This window comes from Corvus hawaiiensis, chromosome 2 (assembly GCF_020740725.1).
Source record: "Corvus hawaiiensis isolate bCorHaw1 chromosome 2, bCorHaw1.pri.cur, whole genome shotgun sequence".
In the NCBI taxonomy this organism is placed as follows: Eukaryota; Metazoa; Chordata; class Aves; order Passeriformes; family Corvidae; genus Corvus; species Corvus hawaiiensis.
The window spans coordinates 23704211-23719725 of NC_063214.1; the positions used below are offsets into that span (position 1 = coordinate 23704211).

General features: G+C 39.0%; 1 protein-coding gene across 1 annotated transcript in view; it reads left to right on the forward strand.

Moving 5' to 3' along the window:
• Positions 1-15239, forward strand: part of ZBTB11 (zinc finger and BTB domain containing 11) — a 19161-nt gene extending 3922 nt beyond the window's left edge. Inside the window, exons 3-11 of the mRNA XM_048293800.1 lie at positions 533-764; positions 1907-2706; positions 4756-4935; positions 5428-5664; positions 6048-6192; positions 7252-7369; positions 9928-10086; positions 10560-10735; positions 12037-15239. Of these exons, the coding sequence (XP_048149757.1) occupies positions 533-764; positions 1907-2706; positions 4756-4935; positions 5428-5664; positions 6048-6192; positions 7252-7369; positions 9928-10086; positions 10560-10735; positions 12037-12569 (2580 nt within the window). The 3' untranslated portion in view covers positions 12570-15239. The remainder of the gene's footprint in view (positions 1-532; positions 765-1906; positions 2707-4755; positions 4936-5427; positions 5665-6047; positions 6193-7251; positions 7370-9927; positions 10087-10559; positions 10736-12036) is intronic.
• The last annotated feature ends 276 nt before the right edge of the window (positions 15240-15515 follow it).

The window sequence follows — 15515 nt, forward strand, 5'->3', positions numbered from 1 at the left end:
TGTCAAAGATATTGAATATGTGGAAATGGGTTACTGGTATACATGTGATGAAATTAATTATAGTGCATCATTGTTGGGAAATAAAATCAGCCTGCATATTTTGCGGGGTGCAGAATCTAAGATAAAATGAATGGCAAAATTGCCAGTAAAACATCACATACAAGGTTCTTATGGGCTCTATATCTTTTCCTTGATGCTATATTGATGTATAAAATTCTTGTTCATAACTGCAGGCTCACGTGCATGTAAAGACACTTGAATTTAGAAATTGTTTCAAACTGTAGCGTAGAAAAATACAGTCAAAGAACTGTTTGAATGTGTCTTCCCATTTGTCCAGTTGTCTGTTTTAACTGTGTTTGGAGGGAGGGTGAAACTTAAAGAGTGAAAGCAGTAGTAAAGTTAAGCTGTATATTCTACAGGCTTGAACTGATTGTATGGTTGCAGAAAATAATCCTTTTCTGTGTTTCAGTGTGAATGCTTAAAAAGGCACAATCTAAATGTAATGAAGTTCTCATAATGTTGTTTATGACAGGTTGACAGTAAGGGCCTTGTGAAGCAGTCATCTTCCAAACATTGTCTGTCAGTCTTAAACCAACTGAATCAGCAGAGGCTTTCCAATCAGTTCTGTGATGTGACTTTGCTGATTGAAGGAGAGGAGTACAAAGCTCACAAATCTGTCTTGGCAGCCAACAGCGAGTACTTCCGAGAGCTCTTCATTGAAAAGGGAGCTGTCACTAGTCATGAAGCTGTAGTGGATCTGTCAGGTGAATTGTTGTGGGTTTCAAAGCTAGAAATCATAATATCCTAAGTAAGGTGTACAGTATTTAATTCAGTCTTTTTTGAGTGTTGAAGACAACCAAATTTTTTGTCTTGCTTTTTTCTCTCTTTTAATCTAAAAGTATTTTGTGTGGATCTTAATGCAAAAGTGATCAGTCTGATTTTGCCTGATCTGATTTTCCATGGGCTGTGGTATTTAATCTTAAAATTTCTGAGAGGCTTTGGATGGATTTTTACTTTGCTTAGGCATGTTCCCTCCTTGTATTAGTCACAAACGTTAAAAAGGGAAGAAAATCAAATGCTTGAATACATCAAGCGGGGATGTTGACAAGCTGCTTGGAGAGCTGTTTAGTTTAATGAATGCTAAATTGCTTCTTAGTTCTGTGAAGCGGAATCATACATGTCTGCTTGTATCTCAGACCTGGTACGTAAAAGATAGGAGACAATTCTAAAATAAATGTTCTAAAAATAGCTTTGTAGTGATGAAGAATACTGTACAGAACATATGCCTTCTGCATTGCTTTCTCACTTAATAACTGTCTCTGCATGAGCAACAGACATGTGTGAACAGTAATCTTCTAATAGGATAGTCCAGAAGGTTCCCCACATTAAATATTTGATTTATTATTTATGCAACTGTGGAAAATTATACCAAGTTCTTATATTTAATCAGTTCTATCTATATATCCATATCTTTATTGTTTTCAATAGCTACTTTCTTGTCTTATTTTTCTGCCACATCATTTGTTACTTAAGACCTGAATACTTTCTGAATGTAGCAGGTCCAGAAAGACTTTAGTTAAATTCATCTGCTCTAAAAGTATTGTGACTCTCCCAGCACCTTGAAATATTCCTCATAGAATTTTATTGGGAAACTACCTAAGTTCTTCTTAGTTACTGGAAAAGTTGTCTGAGCTTACTTACACGTAGAAACTACATGAGGAGGCAGCTTTAGTGTAAATGACAACCGGGTCCCAGTGAAGGGCTCCAGTGTTATTTCCAAGTGTGTTTTGCTATAAATTTCACACTTAACTGTATCAAAGGTGAACTGCTGTTTTCATCATGGGATATTTTGGTGTAATTTCAGGTCATCAGTATTTTCTCTAATATCTTGTTTTATTCCTGGTAGGTTTCTGCAAGTCCAGTTTCCTGCCTTTATTGGAATTTGCTTATACTTCAGAATTAACATTTGACTTCTGTAGTATGGCGGAAGTGGCCATGCTCGCTCGGCATCTCTTCATGTCAGAGGTCCTGGAAATCTGTGAGAATGTGCACAAACAGATGGAAGAGAAACAAATTACGGTGTACCAAAAGGGAGGTATTCAAACAGTAGAGTCAACACAAAATGTAGCAGAGCAGGCTGAAGTGGAGATGCAGCCTGTGGATGGTGCTGAGCAAGCTAAGCTCACAGGCAGTGAAGTGCCAGTAGCTGTGAATGGAGCTCCTTCCTCTGCTGGGACAGAGGAGGCAGCAGCACCCCAGCCTGATCTGCACCCAGAGCCTCTGGAGGCCGCTGTGAGTGATCCTTCCAAGCCTGTGGAACAGTGTGAAACAACTGAAAATTACATCAAGATCCAGCTGGTGGAGAACATTTCAAGCAGCATCTACAGCAGACACAGCACTGAGCCATCAGCTGTGGAAGCCATGGACACTCAGAATCAAAGGGAAACTGAGACAGTTCAAAATGAAAGTGATAAAGCCCATGTGGACTCTGCTTCAGAAGACTCCTCAGAGACACTCAAGCAAAAAAGCAACGAGCAGAGCAGCTCTGTTTCCCAGCCGGAAAGCCTCGCTTCCAGCCAGGATGATACTTACAAAAGCAAACTTCGCCAGCGTTCAGTCAGTGAGGGGGGATACATCAGACTGCATAAAGGAATTGAGAAAAAACTGCAGAATAGAAAGACAAATCCTAAATCTGCAGTGCAGCAGGTATTCTGTCATTACACCTGTGGTTACCAAAGTAACTTCTAAGCTGTGACAGTTGTGCAAGCAAAACCCCAGAAGCATTGACTTGGCATCAGACCTTCCACATTGAAGGTCTTTAGAATGCTTGGTGACCACAGCCTAGGTCGAGTATCTTCTCACAGCTTGTTATGGTTGGACAGAAGTTGTATAATCTCCCCAAAATTCTTAATGATCTGTGAATTTAATTCAGCTAGTTCTTGTGTATGTCTGTCATAGATACAAATATTTATCTGTTAGAGAAGTGAGATCCTACACTTCAGACTTGAAAACAGCGTTGGGAATGAAAAATCTTACATCCCATGTGGATATTAAGATGTAGTCATGAGTCACAGTAATGCAGTCCTGCTACCTTCAGATTGGGGTCAGTTAAGAGAAAGGTTCGAAGAGCACTGGTGTTAAAAACTCTAGCACTTGAACATACTAAATGTGTAGTAACTGAACTAGTTCCATTTACAATATTTTTTAATGAAACAGTCTTACTACTCTTTCCCCTTTGAGAGCCTTTCTTCTTTCATTGTCTATGGATAGTTGACATTCATCTCAAGGGGCATTCATGCATTTAGTTTGTGACAGAGTGCACTTCACTGCATGTTGGCAAAGTCTTCTAAAGAGCTGTTAGTTTCCAGAGGAGTCCTGAGAGTTTTGCATACTAGAGCCACCAGTCCCACACACAGGGGAATAATTTGTTATTGTTACAACACCCTAATTGATAGAAACTATAGCATTTGTGGTTTTTTACAGATGGACAGCTTTAAGACCAGACGTTAAAATTTGTGCGATCAAAATACTTGAGCAACCTATTTTTGCTGGTTAGAGAGTGCCAGGGTTTTGGTTTGTTTTGGAAGGGAGAATATTTACCTTTGGGGATAGTTCCTGTTAATTTTTTTTGCAGTTTTTAAATCCAGCTCCTTGACGGATGAGGTCCACAGACCTATGGAAAAAAGGAATTGCTTGGGATCGGACTCAGGAATAGGTTTCTGCTTTCCTAACTTGTTTGTAGCTTTTATTGTTTTGTCTCATGCATCCCTCAACTTTCCCATATGTCATGGGATGTCATATAAGCTTCAGGAAAGAAACACTCTCCTGAGTTTCCAGTTTTGATGCTGGGAGAGTAACAGGAAAGAGATTGCAGGAAAAATACTGCCAATTTAAATTACAGTATTTGCACCTGGCATGGAGATATTGGGGATGAGATGTGCTTTGTAGGAATTAATTATTTTCCTGGCTCTTACTAATCATATACTGAACAAAATTATTTTTGTGGCTTCACAATTTAGCCAAGTTTGCATAAGTTATCAGAGCAACAGGAAAATTTTTTAAAAAATACATTAAAAATTTTTCTCTGTGTTGAGTTTCAGTTTAGTTTTCAGAGGCATGGAAGGGCTGGCATGTTTTCAAAAACTGGTGGGCACCTCGCTTGTTGGGAGAACAGGATGAAGAAATAGGGATGGTTGTACTTCCTTCCCTTGCCTTCTTCTCAGAAACCCAAAGGGGACACAGGTTACAGGACATTTCAATGTGATCACTTACAATTTGGCTTTTAAAGAATTTGGCAGCAAGTTTCTATGAAGGAAGATGAGATTATCAGCTCCAGGTAGCACTGCCAATACCACCTGACAAAAACCCACTAGTGCCTTATTTCTAGATAAAAAGTCTCTAGGAAAGCTGGAATGCTCTTAACTTGATAGAGATCATGACTGGCAGTACTCTGTGCTTCTTCTGTAACTATCCCTTAGCTGTCACTTAGGCAGTTACTCGGGGCTGAAGAGTTCATTGTCCCTGAATTGGTAAGTCACTGTGGGACCATCATCATAATAAGTTTATGGTTTTTCACTCACCCTGAGATCTGTTTTGTAGTGAACTGAAATGAGGTAACTTTCTAGCAACTAAGCTAAGCAAAATGAAGAGGTATTACAGTAACACAGAAACATCAGCTTTTAATACAGGCTTTCAGACAGGGTATGAAGTACAGTGCAGTAAAATTCATTCAAAGGTTCTGTTTTTCCAACTTAGGTTGCCATGAAGCTGGTACAAAGAGGAAAAAAAATGAAACAGCCCAAAAGAGAGACCACGGAAAATAACGAAGTGGAAGCTCAGCACAAATGCACTGAGTGTGGAATGGTGTTCCAGCGGCGCTATGCACTTATAATGCACACGCTGAAACATGAAAGATCTAAAGAATATAAATGCCCAGTAAGTTGAGGGGTTGGGGTGGTTTTTTTTGTGTGTGTAGACCTTCCTCTTCATGAAAATTAATTCAGTAGTGATATTAGTAATTATTTTTCCTTGCCTTTTTTTGTACATACATTTATTTTCCTTACGGATTTCAGAGTTGGATACCCCCTTGATCTGGATGGGGTGAGGTAGAATGGGGTGCAGCCACTTGGCCTGACAGCAGTGTGTGACTTGCTGCTCAAGACAGTGATTTGCTTTTAACCCTACCAGTAAATTTGTGTTTAGATTAGACTGGAAGTTAGTCTCACTAGGAAGTGATCAGTGGTTCTGTCAGTAGCCATAAAACAAAAGTTTACAACTATTCATTAACCTGAGACAAAATGGCTGTTGGAGTCAGGTTATAGATTTAACTAATCATATTACTGTGCTTAAAACATTTGAGTACTTTCTTGTTGTTTTAAATAATTGAGTGTTACATGCAAAGTAAAGCTGTAATATTTTCTGTCCCAGTTGTGCAAGAAAGAGTTCCAATACGGTGCCTCTCTGCGCGCCCATCTGGTGCGGCACACGCGGAAGACGGACGCCACCGCCGCAGCTCCTGGCGCCGAGGGGACAGGCGTGTCCTCAGTGAAAGGGAGAACCAAGCGGGAGTTCGTGTGTGACATCTGCGGGAGAACTCTGCCTAAGCTCTATTCTCTCAGAATACATATGCTTAAACATACAGGTGTCAAACCCCATGCGTGCAAGGTAAAGTCCTTTTGCTCTCTAATCAGATTAGTAATGTTCTCTATTACCAATACATTGGTATTGATACTCTGCGCTAAAATTTATGTTAATCTTGGTCACTTCACAATAGGGAAAACTGCTGCAGCATTCATGATGAAATTGCTTGCAGTCCAAGAGTGAGAAAACTAGAATGAACTTGAGTTGTGCAAGTTCATATTCTTGTGTCTAGAAGAATGTCTTCCTTCAATTATTCTTAACAGACCAGTTGTGTCACTGGTGCAAAATCACAGGCTTGGCCATTCTAGTTCCCAAGAAATACAGGAGGTTTTGTTCTGTTTGAAGTTAAACACCTATTAAATGATTAGTTTTATTTGTCCTATTCCACCACATATGGATTTTTTTAGGTTTGTGGAAAGACCTTTACATATAAGCATGGATTAAAAATGCACTTAGCTCTCCATGAAGTACATAAACAGTTCAAGTGTGACTTGTGTGAAAAGTCTTTTGTCACAAAAAGAAGTCTTCAGGAACACATGAGCATTCATACAGGTAAGTAATGAGAAAAGGAATCCTTTTCTTTTGCTTGGCTATTGTATTCTGCTGAACTTTAACATTGTTCTTCAGTGTCAAAGGAACTGTTTAAAAAAATAAGTGGTAGTTTGTTCTTCTGGTCAGGCAGTTGACATATAGGTAAATAGTCATTTTCTGGGGCTTTTTACCAAAGTTTAATGTTATCATGCAGATGTTCTATACAAGAACGGGGAATTGTGGTTGGTCTGCTCCTGTGGTTTTATGTACGTGTTTAATTCTTGTATCATGTCAGTTCAACAAAAAATAGGCAACAGGCTGGGATATTCTCAAGCACTTAATCTTCCAGCCTGTCCTTTTAGAGGAAAGCATGCTAAGTTAAATGTCTCAGAATCTCCATATACATTTTACAAGATTTCCTGTACTAATACTGACATTTTATAAAGCCTGGTGTCTTGAAAGATCTTAGCATGTGAAAGATGACAGTCTAATAATTTAATACAAGCAGAGTTTTAAAATTGTAATGTGTAAACGTTGTCTGTGTTTCTGGTTTTCTGGGCTGGGCAGAATCAGGAGAGATATTCAGTTAGGACAATGTGTTCCTGAAATTAAGGAATTTATATTAGTAGTCATCACTCCTACGTTGATGGAATGGAGCAGAAACTTTTATTTTAAGATGTTTTTCCACAAATGCAAGATATAAGCAATAATCCATAAGCAATGCTGTGTTGCTGAAAAAGTTGCAAAATACATAAACACAGGCTTTTATCACACAAGAGGGCGGTTTTTTAGGCTGCTCACTTTTCCTGACTAAATCATAGTTGCAGTGATGTACCTATGTTTAAAAACATGAAATAAAGTAATTTAGAGTTCCTACTCCCCCCTTTGTATATTATCACATTAGCACGTACAAATACACCTTAAAATTCCATTAGGGTGTAATTAAGCCAACTTCTCTTTGTAGTACTGCTCTGATTACTTGAAATAAATTATATATGAATTATTATGAACCTGTCTCACAAAGCACTCCGGAGAAATGGAGGCCTGGCTTGGTAACATATTTTGTTTTGTTTTTGCCAGGAGAATCCAAATACCTTTGCTCCATCTGCGGAAAATCCTTCCACAGGGCATCAGGACTCAGTAAACACATAAAGAAACATCAGCCAAAGCCTGAAGTTCGTGGATATCAGTGTACTCAGTAAGTCAGGTGATGGGTGGTTTTAATCTTAGCATTAATGGTCATAGTAGTTTTCAAGATTAAAAGCAGCTCCTTGTTGTAGCATAAAACTGTTCTACTGGCCTGGGATAAGACTTGTAAAGCATGAGAATAAAAAATGCATTTTTGTAAATACGTGTCCTGGAGAGCAAAAGCTCGGTTTTAAACTGTTACCTAGCTCTAGTTTCATGCAGCTGTTCTCTAATGACTGCACTGTAATTGGTGCTGTAATCAGTAGCTGTGTGGGTGTACAGCTTTTTTGTAGGGCAGATAAAAGAGTGTAAGGTTGTCAGAGGCCAAGGGCCTTCAGCCTGGTTTTGCTGTCTTTTAGTGTGACAGCTGATTTCAGTTTTGTTTGAAGATGTCCTGTAGGGTCTGCAGTGTCCTGCGCTTGTGTGCAGTGCTGTGTTTAGCAAATGGCTGTGCAGGAACTTCACAAACTGAGACTGACTGTTGTAATTCTCTTGATTATAAAACATAATATTGCAATAAGTAGCATTTATTGTTAATGGCATTTATTATTATTTAAATAATAGCACTGTGCACTTCTGCTAAGCAGAAACTGTAACTGGAAAGTGTGTTAGTGCACTAGCAAAACATGGGTACTTTTTCCATGACCGAGAGGACTATAGGGAACCTTTCAAGTGCCCTGCAGAAGGACAAATAATGCTTAATTTTGGAACTCACAATGAGGTCCCTGGGAAGCTCTGTCAGATATTAAGAGGAGTGGTACAATTTATCTGATTGCCTGTAGCAACTCAAAGTTTTAAAGGAAGTAATAATCTAAATAATTGCTTAAAGTATCTCAGTGCTGCTGCATGCTACCAAAAATGCTATTTTCTAAATTACAAAAACTTACTTCAGGTCTGTCAGCAATGGTTTTATGTAGTGATTTTTAATGCTAAAAGTATTAATTCTAAAAACACAAAGAACAGAGCTAATAGGATGCACAGACACTGTTTCATGAAAGATACTAGGGAAGTCACTACTAGGGAATTTTAGTTTTGAAGGTGAAATATATTTATAAAACAAAAACTTTTTACTCGAGGCAGTAGAGCCATGGATGCAAGAGATCACCTTGACAGAGAAGATACTTTGACTCCGCAGCTTCTTCAAAATAGCCACAGTCCTTGCTGCTTCTTCAGCGAAGGTCTCTACTAAGGATGTAATTCATGTTGTCACAAGTGGCTTAGAGAGCTTCACTAAGCAATAACCAGACTTCAGTTTTTTAGTTTGGTGGCTGGGAATGGAAAGCTCCCTGTCAGGCTTCAGTCTGAACTTCTGGCCTAGTTGAGCAAAGCTAACTATGAATTACTTCTCTAAAATGTTCATGGAAGTTTTGCAATGAAGTATGTGTTTAAGTTGCAGTAATGCATGACAATGTTAGAGGGTGGTGGTTGCTTGAGTTTTTTACTTCTCTAATGGCTTTTCCAAATAAGAATCCTTGAGGAGAGAGCACCAAGTGCCAACCCCATTCAAGCCCCTGAGGGGTCTTTGTGATACTTTTTGATGTGGATGTGCAAACTGAGGATCCCTGAGAGTCCCATTTGAACTGGAGTAGTCAGATTTTCCAGCCTAGGAGGAGGAGGTTGTTTGGGTGGCTCAAAGACTGTTAATCTTTTTTTTTTTCTTTTCTCCCTCAAAAGCAAGGAAGACTTCTTTTCCTCTCCAGAATGCCCATTATTCAGGGAATGTAATATTAAATGTTTTGTTCCTGTATGGAAGCCTTTTTCATTTTCAGATTCCACTGGATGTTGTGAATACTGAGATTCCCTCATACCAGTGGTTGATACTACAGAAGTTGAATCCTCCACCTTTGCTTGCTGGCATTGTTCTGCCTCTGTCCTTTCTGGAGTCATACAGCTGTATGTTGTTACATGAGGAAGAGAGAGAGATGAGCAGCAGAATTTCTTTCAAAGGGAGAAACCATGTTTTTGATTAAACCAAACTGTAGTTTGCAGACCAAGAGGAGCTGTATAGTCATACTATGGCAGAGTATAAATGAAGGAAAACCATGAGTTTGCCTGGGTTAAGATGTGTACAAGCAGCAAGCTAAAGAATGAGTATCACTACTTTCAGATGCTTTCTTGCAGGATTATGAATTTGGTTTCTTAAATTTCTAAAAAAACCCTACTTTTGAGCATTAAAAACAACAAATTCCATCTATCTTGGTGTCAGTCCTCTTTGGTTGAGGGAAGAAGCAGCTATTACTGCCCTCATATTTTCATACGGTATAATATAAATTTCTGATGTCACCCAGTTGGTAGCAGAAAGGATATAGTTACTCATAACAGACAAAAAGGTTTCAGAGGTCTTCAGGTTTTATTGCAGGCTTTCAACTAAGCTGCTGTTCTTTTTAATTTTTCGTAGTTTAGAATGGGATTGTGCTTTAAATAAATAATTATTAAATACTTAAGTATTAAATAAATACTGATGATGCAGCTGGTGTTCTCAAACAGTTGCCATTAAAGAAGAGGGTCCCAGTGCCTTTGAAATCAGTGCCTTTCTTGTATGGGATGCTAAAACATTTAATGTTACAGGTGTGACAAGAGTTTCTATGAAGCTCGGGATCTTCGGCAGCATATGAATAAACATTTAGGTGTGAAGCCATTTCAGTGTCAGTTCTGTGGAAAATGTTACAGCTGGAAGAAAGACTGGTATTCTCATGTAAAGTCTCATTCTGTCACGGACCCTTATAGGTAAGAGGAAATTAATTTAACAACTGAAACGTACTAATCAAAGTGAGGTTATACAGATCCACAGCCAGTCAACAAGGCACTGCCTACTTTCAAAGTACCAATGGATTGATGGTGACTGGGGTCTTGAGTACTTGAGAATGGGTGGGTGACTTTAAATAGTGTGGATTAGCTGCTGACCTGGGACACAGTCCTGCAAGTAAGACATGTGAAGTCATAAGAGGATAAATACAATCAATGAAGTTAGAAACGTATGTGATCTCACTTCTCTAGAAGGGTAAGTGGAAGCTTTGTGGCTGTGGATAAGAGAAAATGTAGTTCAGTCCAACAAGAATGACTTCTAATTATGGAACTACTTGCCATATAGGACAGTATTCCCATTAAACTTTGCCTACCATAATTAAAGTGCATTTTTGTTTAAAAGACGTAAGTGTACAATAATGGGTTTAATAGATTTCTCACTTAACACATTTTAGGTGCAATGTATGTGGAAAAGAATTTTATGAGAAAGCTTTGTACAGAAGGCATGTAAAGAAAGCCACACATGGTAAAAAAGGAAGAGCAAAACAAAATCTGGAACGAGTTTGTGAGCATTGTGGAAGAAAGTTTACACAGCTCCGGGAATATAGGAGACACATGAACAATCATGAAGGTATGTAGAACAGAACTAGTCATGGCATCCCTCAGCCCCTAAAAACATGATGGAAAAAGGGGTAATTGTTTCTTTGAGTCTGCATATGTCCTGTCTGGCAAGACATGGAGGAGTTTTTACAGATTCTCCAATTAGTTTTATGCAAATCCTGGTTTGGTACCTTGCTACCAGTGATTACCAGAAGTTGCTGTTGGGGTCTTGCTAAAACTCCAGTCACACACAGGGACTGTGACAATTTTTCCTCAGAACCTGAACAGAAGAGGAACTTTTTTACAAGTGATTTAGAGGGGTAAAATATTCTCTATTTTCAAAGGTGCACACAGTTAACAAAGTACTCTTCAGATAGGAGAATGATTGGCCTAAATTTAAAAAACACATAAAAAGGACCAATGTTGGAAATTGATCAACTTCTTGATTTATAACAAGTGGTAAACTATATGATGTTTGGGGAAAATATGAAAACTTTTTTTTTTTTTTAACGTACATGCATTTTTGCTCTAGATGAAGTATGAATTTGATTTTTGAGTATTTGGTTCTTCCAGCTGTTTTGGGAGTCTGTATATTCTCCTGTCTCGGAGCAAAACCCTTTTTTTTTTTTGAAGCATGTCTCCTTTTAGAGAGCTCTTATGAGTAAATCTGATAGCTGTCTAACTACTGAAATAGAGATTTTGTGTTTGTTTCTAAGCAGAGAAAGTGTCCTGTAGTAGGTACTCAGCCTAAATCTAGAGTAACTGTCACAGAGGAAGAGCCAGTAGTGAGATGGTGTTTGTCACCACCCATACACCTCATTAGATATTACAGACCACAGAACTCAGATGTTATGAGGGAAAATAAGATTATACAAACATCAGATGCTGTATTTGAACATATGCAGTGTGGAAGAGGAGGGGTAAAGCTGTAGGTGTACAGGAGGATTTACAGAAGCAAAGGGTGACTAGAAATATAAGTGACAAATTCTGTGCAGTAAAACATGGCTTCGGAAAGGCATCGCCAGCAAAATAAATTATTAGAATTCCATTAAGCATTGTACACTTAAAATAAGGAAGAAACTGCATTAAAAGGAATCTTGAAAAGTTTTTAAAAGTAAAGTGTTGGCTTGGGCTGGGCACTTGTGGAAAATGTCACCATTGAATGCATGATGCTTGCATATGTTGTTACACAGAAATGGTGAACAGGATCTCTTTCTTACATGGCAGCAGTCACAGTGTTCTCTGCTCTCCCACACTGCTGCCATCCCTGTCTGCGCTGATCCTGGCTCCCTGTGAGCTCTGGGTCACCTTTCCTTGCTTTGCCCCGCGCAGGTGTGAAGCCGTTCGAGTGCCTGACGTGCGGCGTGGCCTGGGCGGACGCGCGCTCCCTGAAGCGCCACGTGCGGACACACACCGGGGAGCGGCCCTACGTGTGCCCTGTGTGCAACGAGGCCTACATCGACGCACGCACCCTGCGCAAGCACATGACCAAGTTCCACAGGGACTACATACCCTGCAAAATCATGCTGGAAAAAGATACTCTTCAGTTTCACAACCAGGGGACGCAGGTGGAACACGCCATCAGCATTTTAGCGTCAGACATGCAGGAGCAGGAAACCGAGATCAGCTTTGGTGCTGGTGAGGGCGAGACTGTGGTAGTGACAGGAGAGACTCTCGAAGCCATCGAAGCAGTTGCAGCTACTGAGGAATGTACATCAGTCTCTACCCTTTCTGACCAAAGCATCATGCAGGTGGTAAATTACGTACTGGCACAACAGCAAGGACAGAAAATGGCTGAAGTGTCACAGGCCATTGAAACTGTAGAAGTAGAAGTGGCCCATGTAACGAAGACAGAGCCAATTTAGTATATGAGAGAGCAAGAAGTGTAAGGTTCTATGATCTGTGAGAGCCAAATATTTAACGGGTTATCTGAGGCTTTCAGTGATGCCTGTTCTCAAATGGTTAATCCTCAGTACTGAATGTTGTGATGACAGAATACTGCACCATGCATTAGAGGGAAAAAGTTCCAATACTCCAGTGTGGGCCAAGGCTTTGAAAGCTAAGATTTCTATACTGGCTATAACTTTAAAAAAAAAAAAAAGGTTAAAATAATGTTTTTGTGTCATGGAGTGAGTATCATACTGTAACTTTGAAAAATTAAGAAGAAAAAAACATCTAAAAAGGCTGCACTAAAAACTAGAAATGCACAGCTATTGGTAGCTTTTTTGTTTGTTTTAATGTGCATTTCATCAAGTTTGTGAGAAAATTACTTGTATTGGATTCTGTCTGTTTCCTCCCAAGACAAGGGAGGTGGTAGAATGCTTTGTGTAGCATGTGCTTAATGTGACATACAGAAAAACTGAAGCTTTTTTCTCTGGGCAAATGCAGCATTGGCATTTAGTGAATCCCAGTTCTGAAGAACTTATTTAAATTCCAGGTGTGTGGGTGGCTGGTCCAAGGTTCAGCAAAATGCTGTAAAATGTTTTATAGATAATGGGCAGGGATCTGCTGAAGTCTGAGGGAGTGGTTCTCCAAGATGGTTGTGGATTTAAGTTGACCAGAGGACAGCCCACCATAGGCAGACTACTTAGAGAAGTAAACTCCTTTTCATTTGTAAGGGAGGAGGTTATGCTGCAGCCTCTGTACAGAGTCATGTTTAGCTCAACGATGTTTGTTTGGAAGCTATTGCCAGCACTGATATATGTACCCAAAGCAGGCAACCTGATGATGGATGCTTCTAACTTTGCTGTACATTTGATGTAGAAACTGTCAAAGGAACTAATGGAACACGTCTTTGGGAACTGAGGAAGTCCAGCTAGTTACAGACTGATCTTGTCTTGTATTGGAAGGAGGAGGCCTGCTAATGCCCAAGCAGGGTAGAGAGATATGAAAATCTTAGTATGGGGTAAAATTTAGATTTGTCTCAAAATTACCAGAATCTCTAGAAAACCATATTACTGCTGCTTTAAGAAAAGTACTTCTAGGGCCAGTTGATACCTAGTGTTGCACCACATAGTTGGACAAATCCTTACTGGGTGTTTCTGCAAGTAAGTGTGAATGACAGCTGTGCTTGGCCCAGGTTTCCATGTCCCTGGTTTAATACCATGAACAGGGCACATATAAATCTGTACAAGGTGTGGGTTCCTTCGTTGCTGCGTGGTTTTTTTAAGCAAGCAGCATATCTGTCAAGGAGACTGAAAGTGCTTTGCATCTGAACAATCAGAGCTGTAGTCTTTACATTTTCTCAGTCTGTAGTGGTATCACATATTTCCTAACTTGGACAGCAGCAAGATACCTGAGCAGCCAGAAATATTGCAGGGTAAACTTCATATATAAAGTGACATGCACAGAACTCGGCTACCTGTGAAACACATCCACTGAACAAATTTAAGCAAACCCTGTGGCAAAGTAACCACCTCATTTCAATTAGTATTTCTACTTTTCATCTTACTTAACTATGTGGATATCTGTCTACTAAGCTACAGAATGGACTGTTCTTTTTATACTTTGCAATTCGGTAGATAAGCAGTTGTTGAAATTTTTTTGTTTGAGTTCCTGTCTTGGATCCAGATTAATTTGTAGATGCCTATTTCAAAAGTCAGGGTCTTATTTCAGAGAAACAGTGTAGTTATTTATATATCCTGCAGCCCTTTACAATTGTATTATTTTCTAATTACCAAATGGAGTAAAACTAAAATGAATATTAAAGAAAAATTACTGCTAGCTGTAACTTGAATTTTTGTATGGTAAAGAATCTGGAGATAGCCATCCTGCTTAAAATTAAAATACTGCCATTATGATGGAAAAAGATTTAAAAGAGTACTAGGTAAACTTGAAAATTTACTTCAATGTTTGTATGCTAAAAATAATTATGTATTACTAAAGTGAATAAGTGTTCAAGGAAAAATAGCTGTAAATAGTGCTAGAACATTATTTGTATATTTAGTGTGTTACCTTACAAAAAAGAATATTACCAGCACCTTAGTTTAATCTTTGGTGCATTTATTTATTTGCCCAGCCTATGGAAGAAGTGAATCTGAATTTCGGAGCCTTCCTATCCACTGTCAGAATGCTTTTAGTGACTCAATGATCTGCTGTTTAAAAACAACCACCAACCAAACTAATCACAAAAGGTTGTTTTCTAAACAAGATTCAGCCAGGAATGTCAAAGCTGAATGTTGTGGCTCCCCTTTCCTAACATGCTGTGCCTTACCTTTTCCGAACGGCGTGAGGTAAGTAGGGAGTGTCACTCTTGGCTTTGCTGTTCCCATATGTGTGGAGTTGCCTTATGTTTTTCTTTGGACTTCAGCACTTAAGACATTCACTACCCTTCTGCAAAAGTCAGGCTGCAAATATGCAGTTGGTATCTGATTTTTTAAAAACAAAGTTCATGAGAAGTGTCCATTCATTAAGTATTCCTAGTGAATTCCTGTACATAATGAATTTGATTTGTACATTCTGCTGTTTTTATTTAGTGTTAGATGTATAAAGTTACGGTTCTTTCTGTCATCAAATAAACTGAGCTCTGCCATGAATTGCTCTTTCAAGAAAAATCTTTTTTTTTTCTGGGGAAAGAAGGTGTTGCAGAATTACTTACTCCTCTTCGGTATTTCACATTCCATACACAGATTATGGCCTGAATAGTTCTAGTAACCCCTGCTTTTTAATTTTTGCTTAAGGCTCAGAGAATTATGTTGTATGAGGAAAGGGAAAGGAAAGGAAAGGAAAGGCACTGCCCTCCTGAATTGTGTCAGAACATGGTTGTACAAGAGCACCAAGTGTAGTGATACTGAAATTGCTTTGGCTGCAAG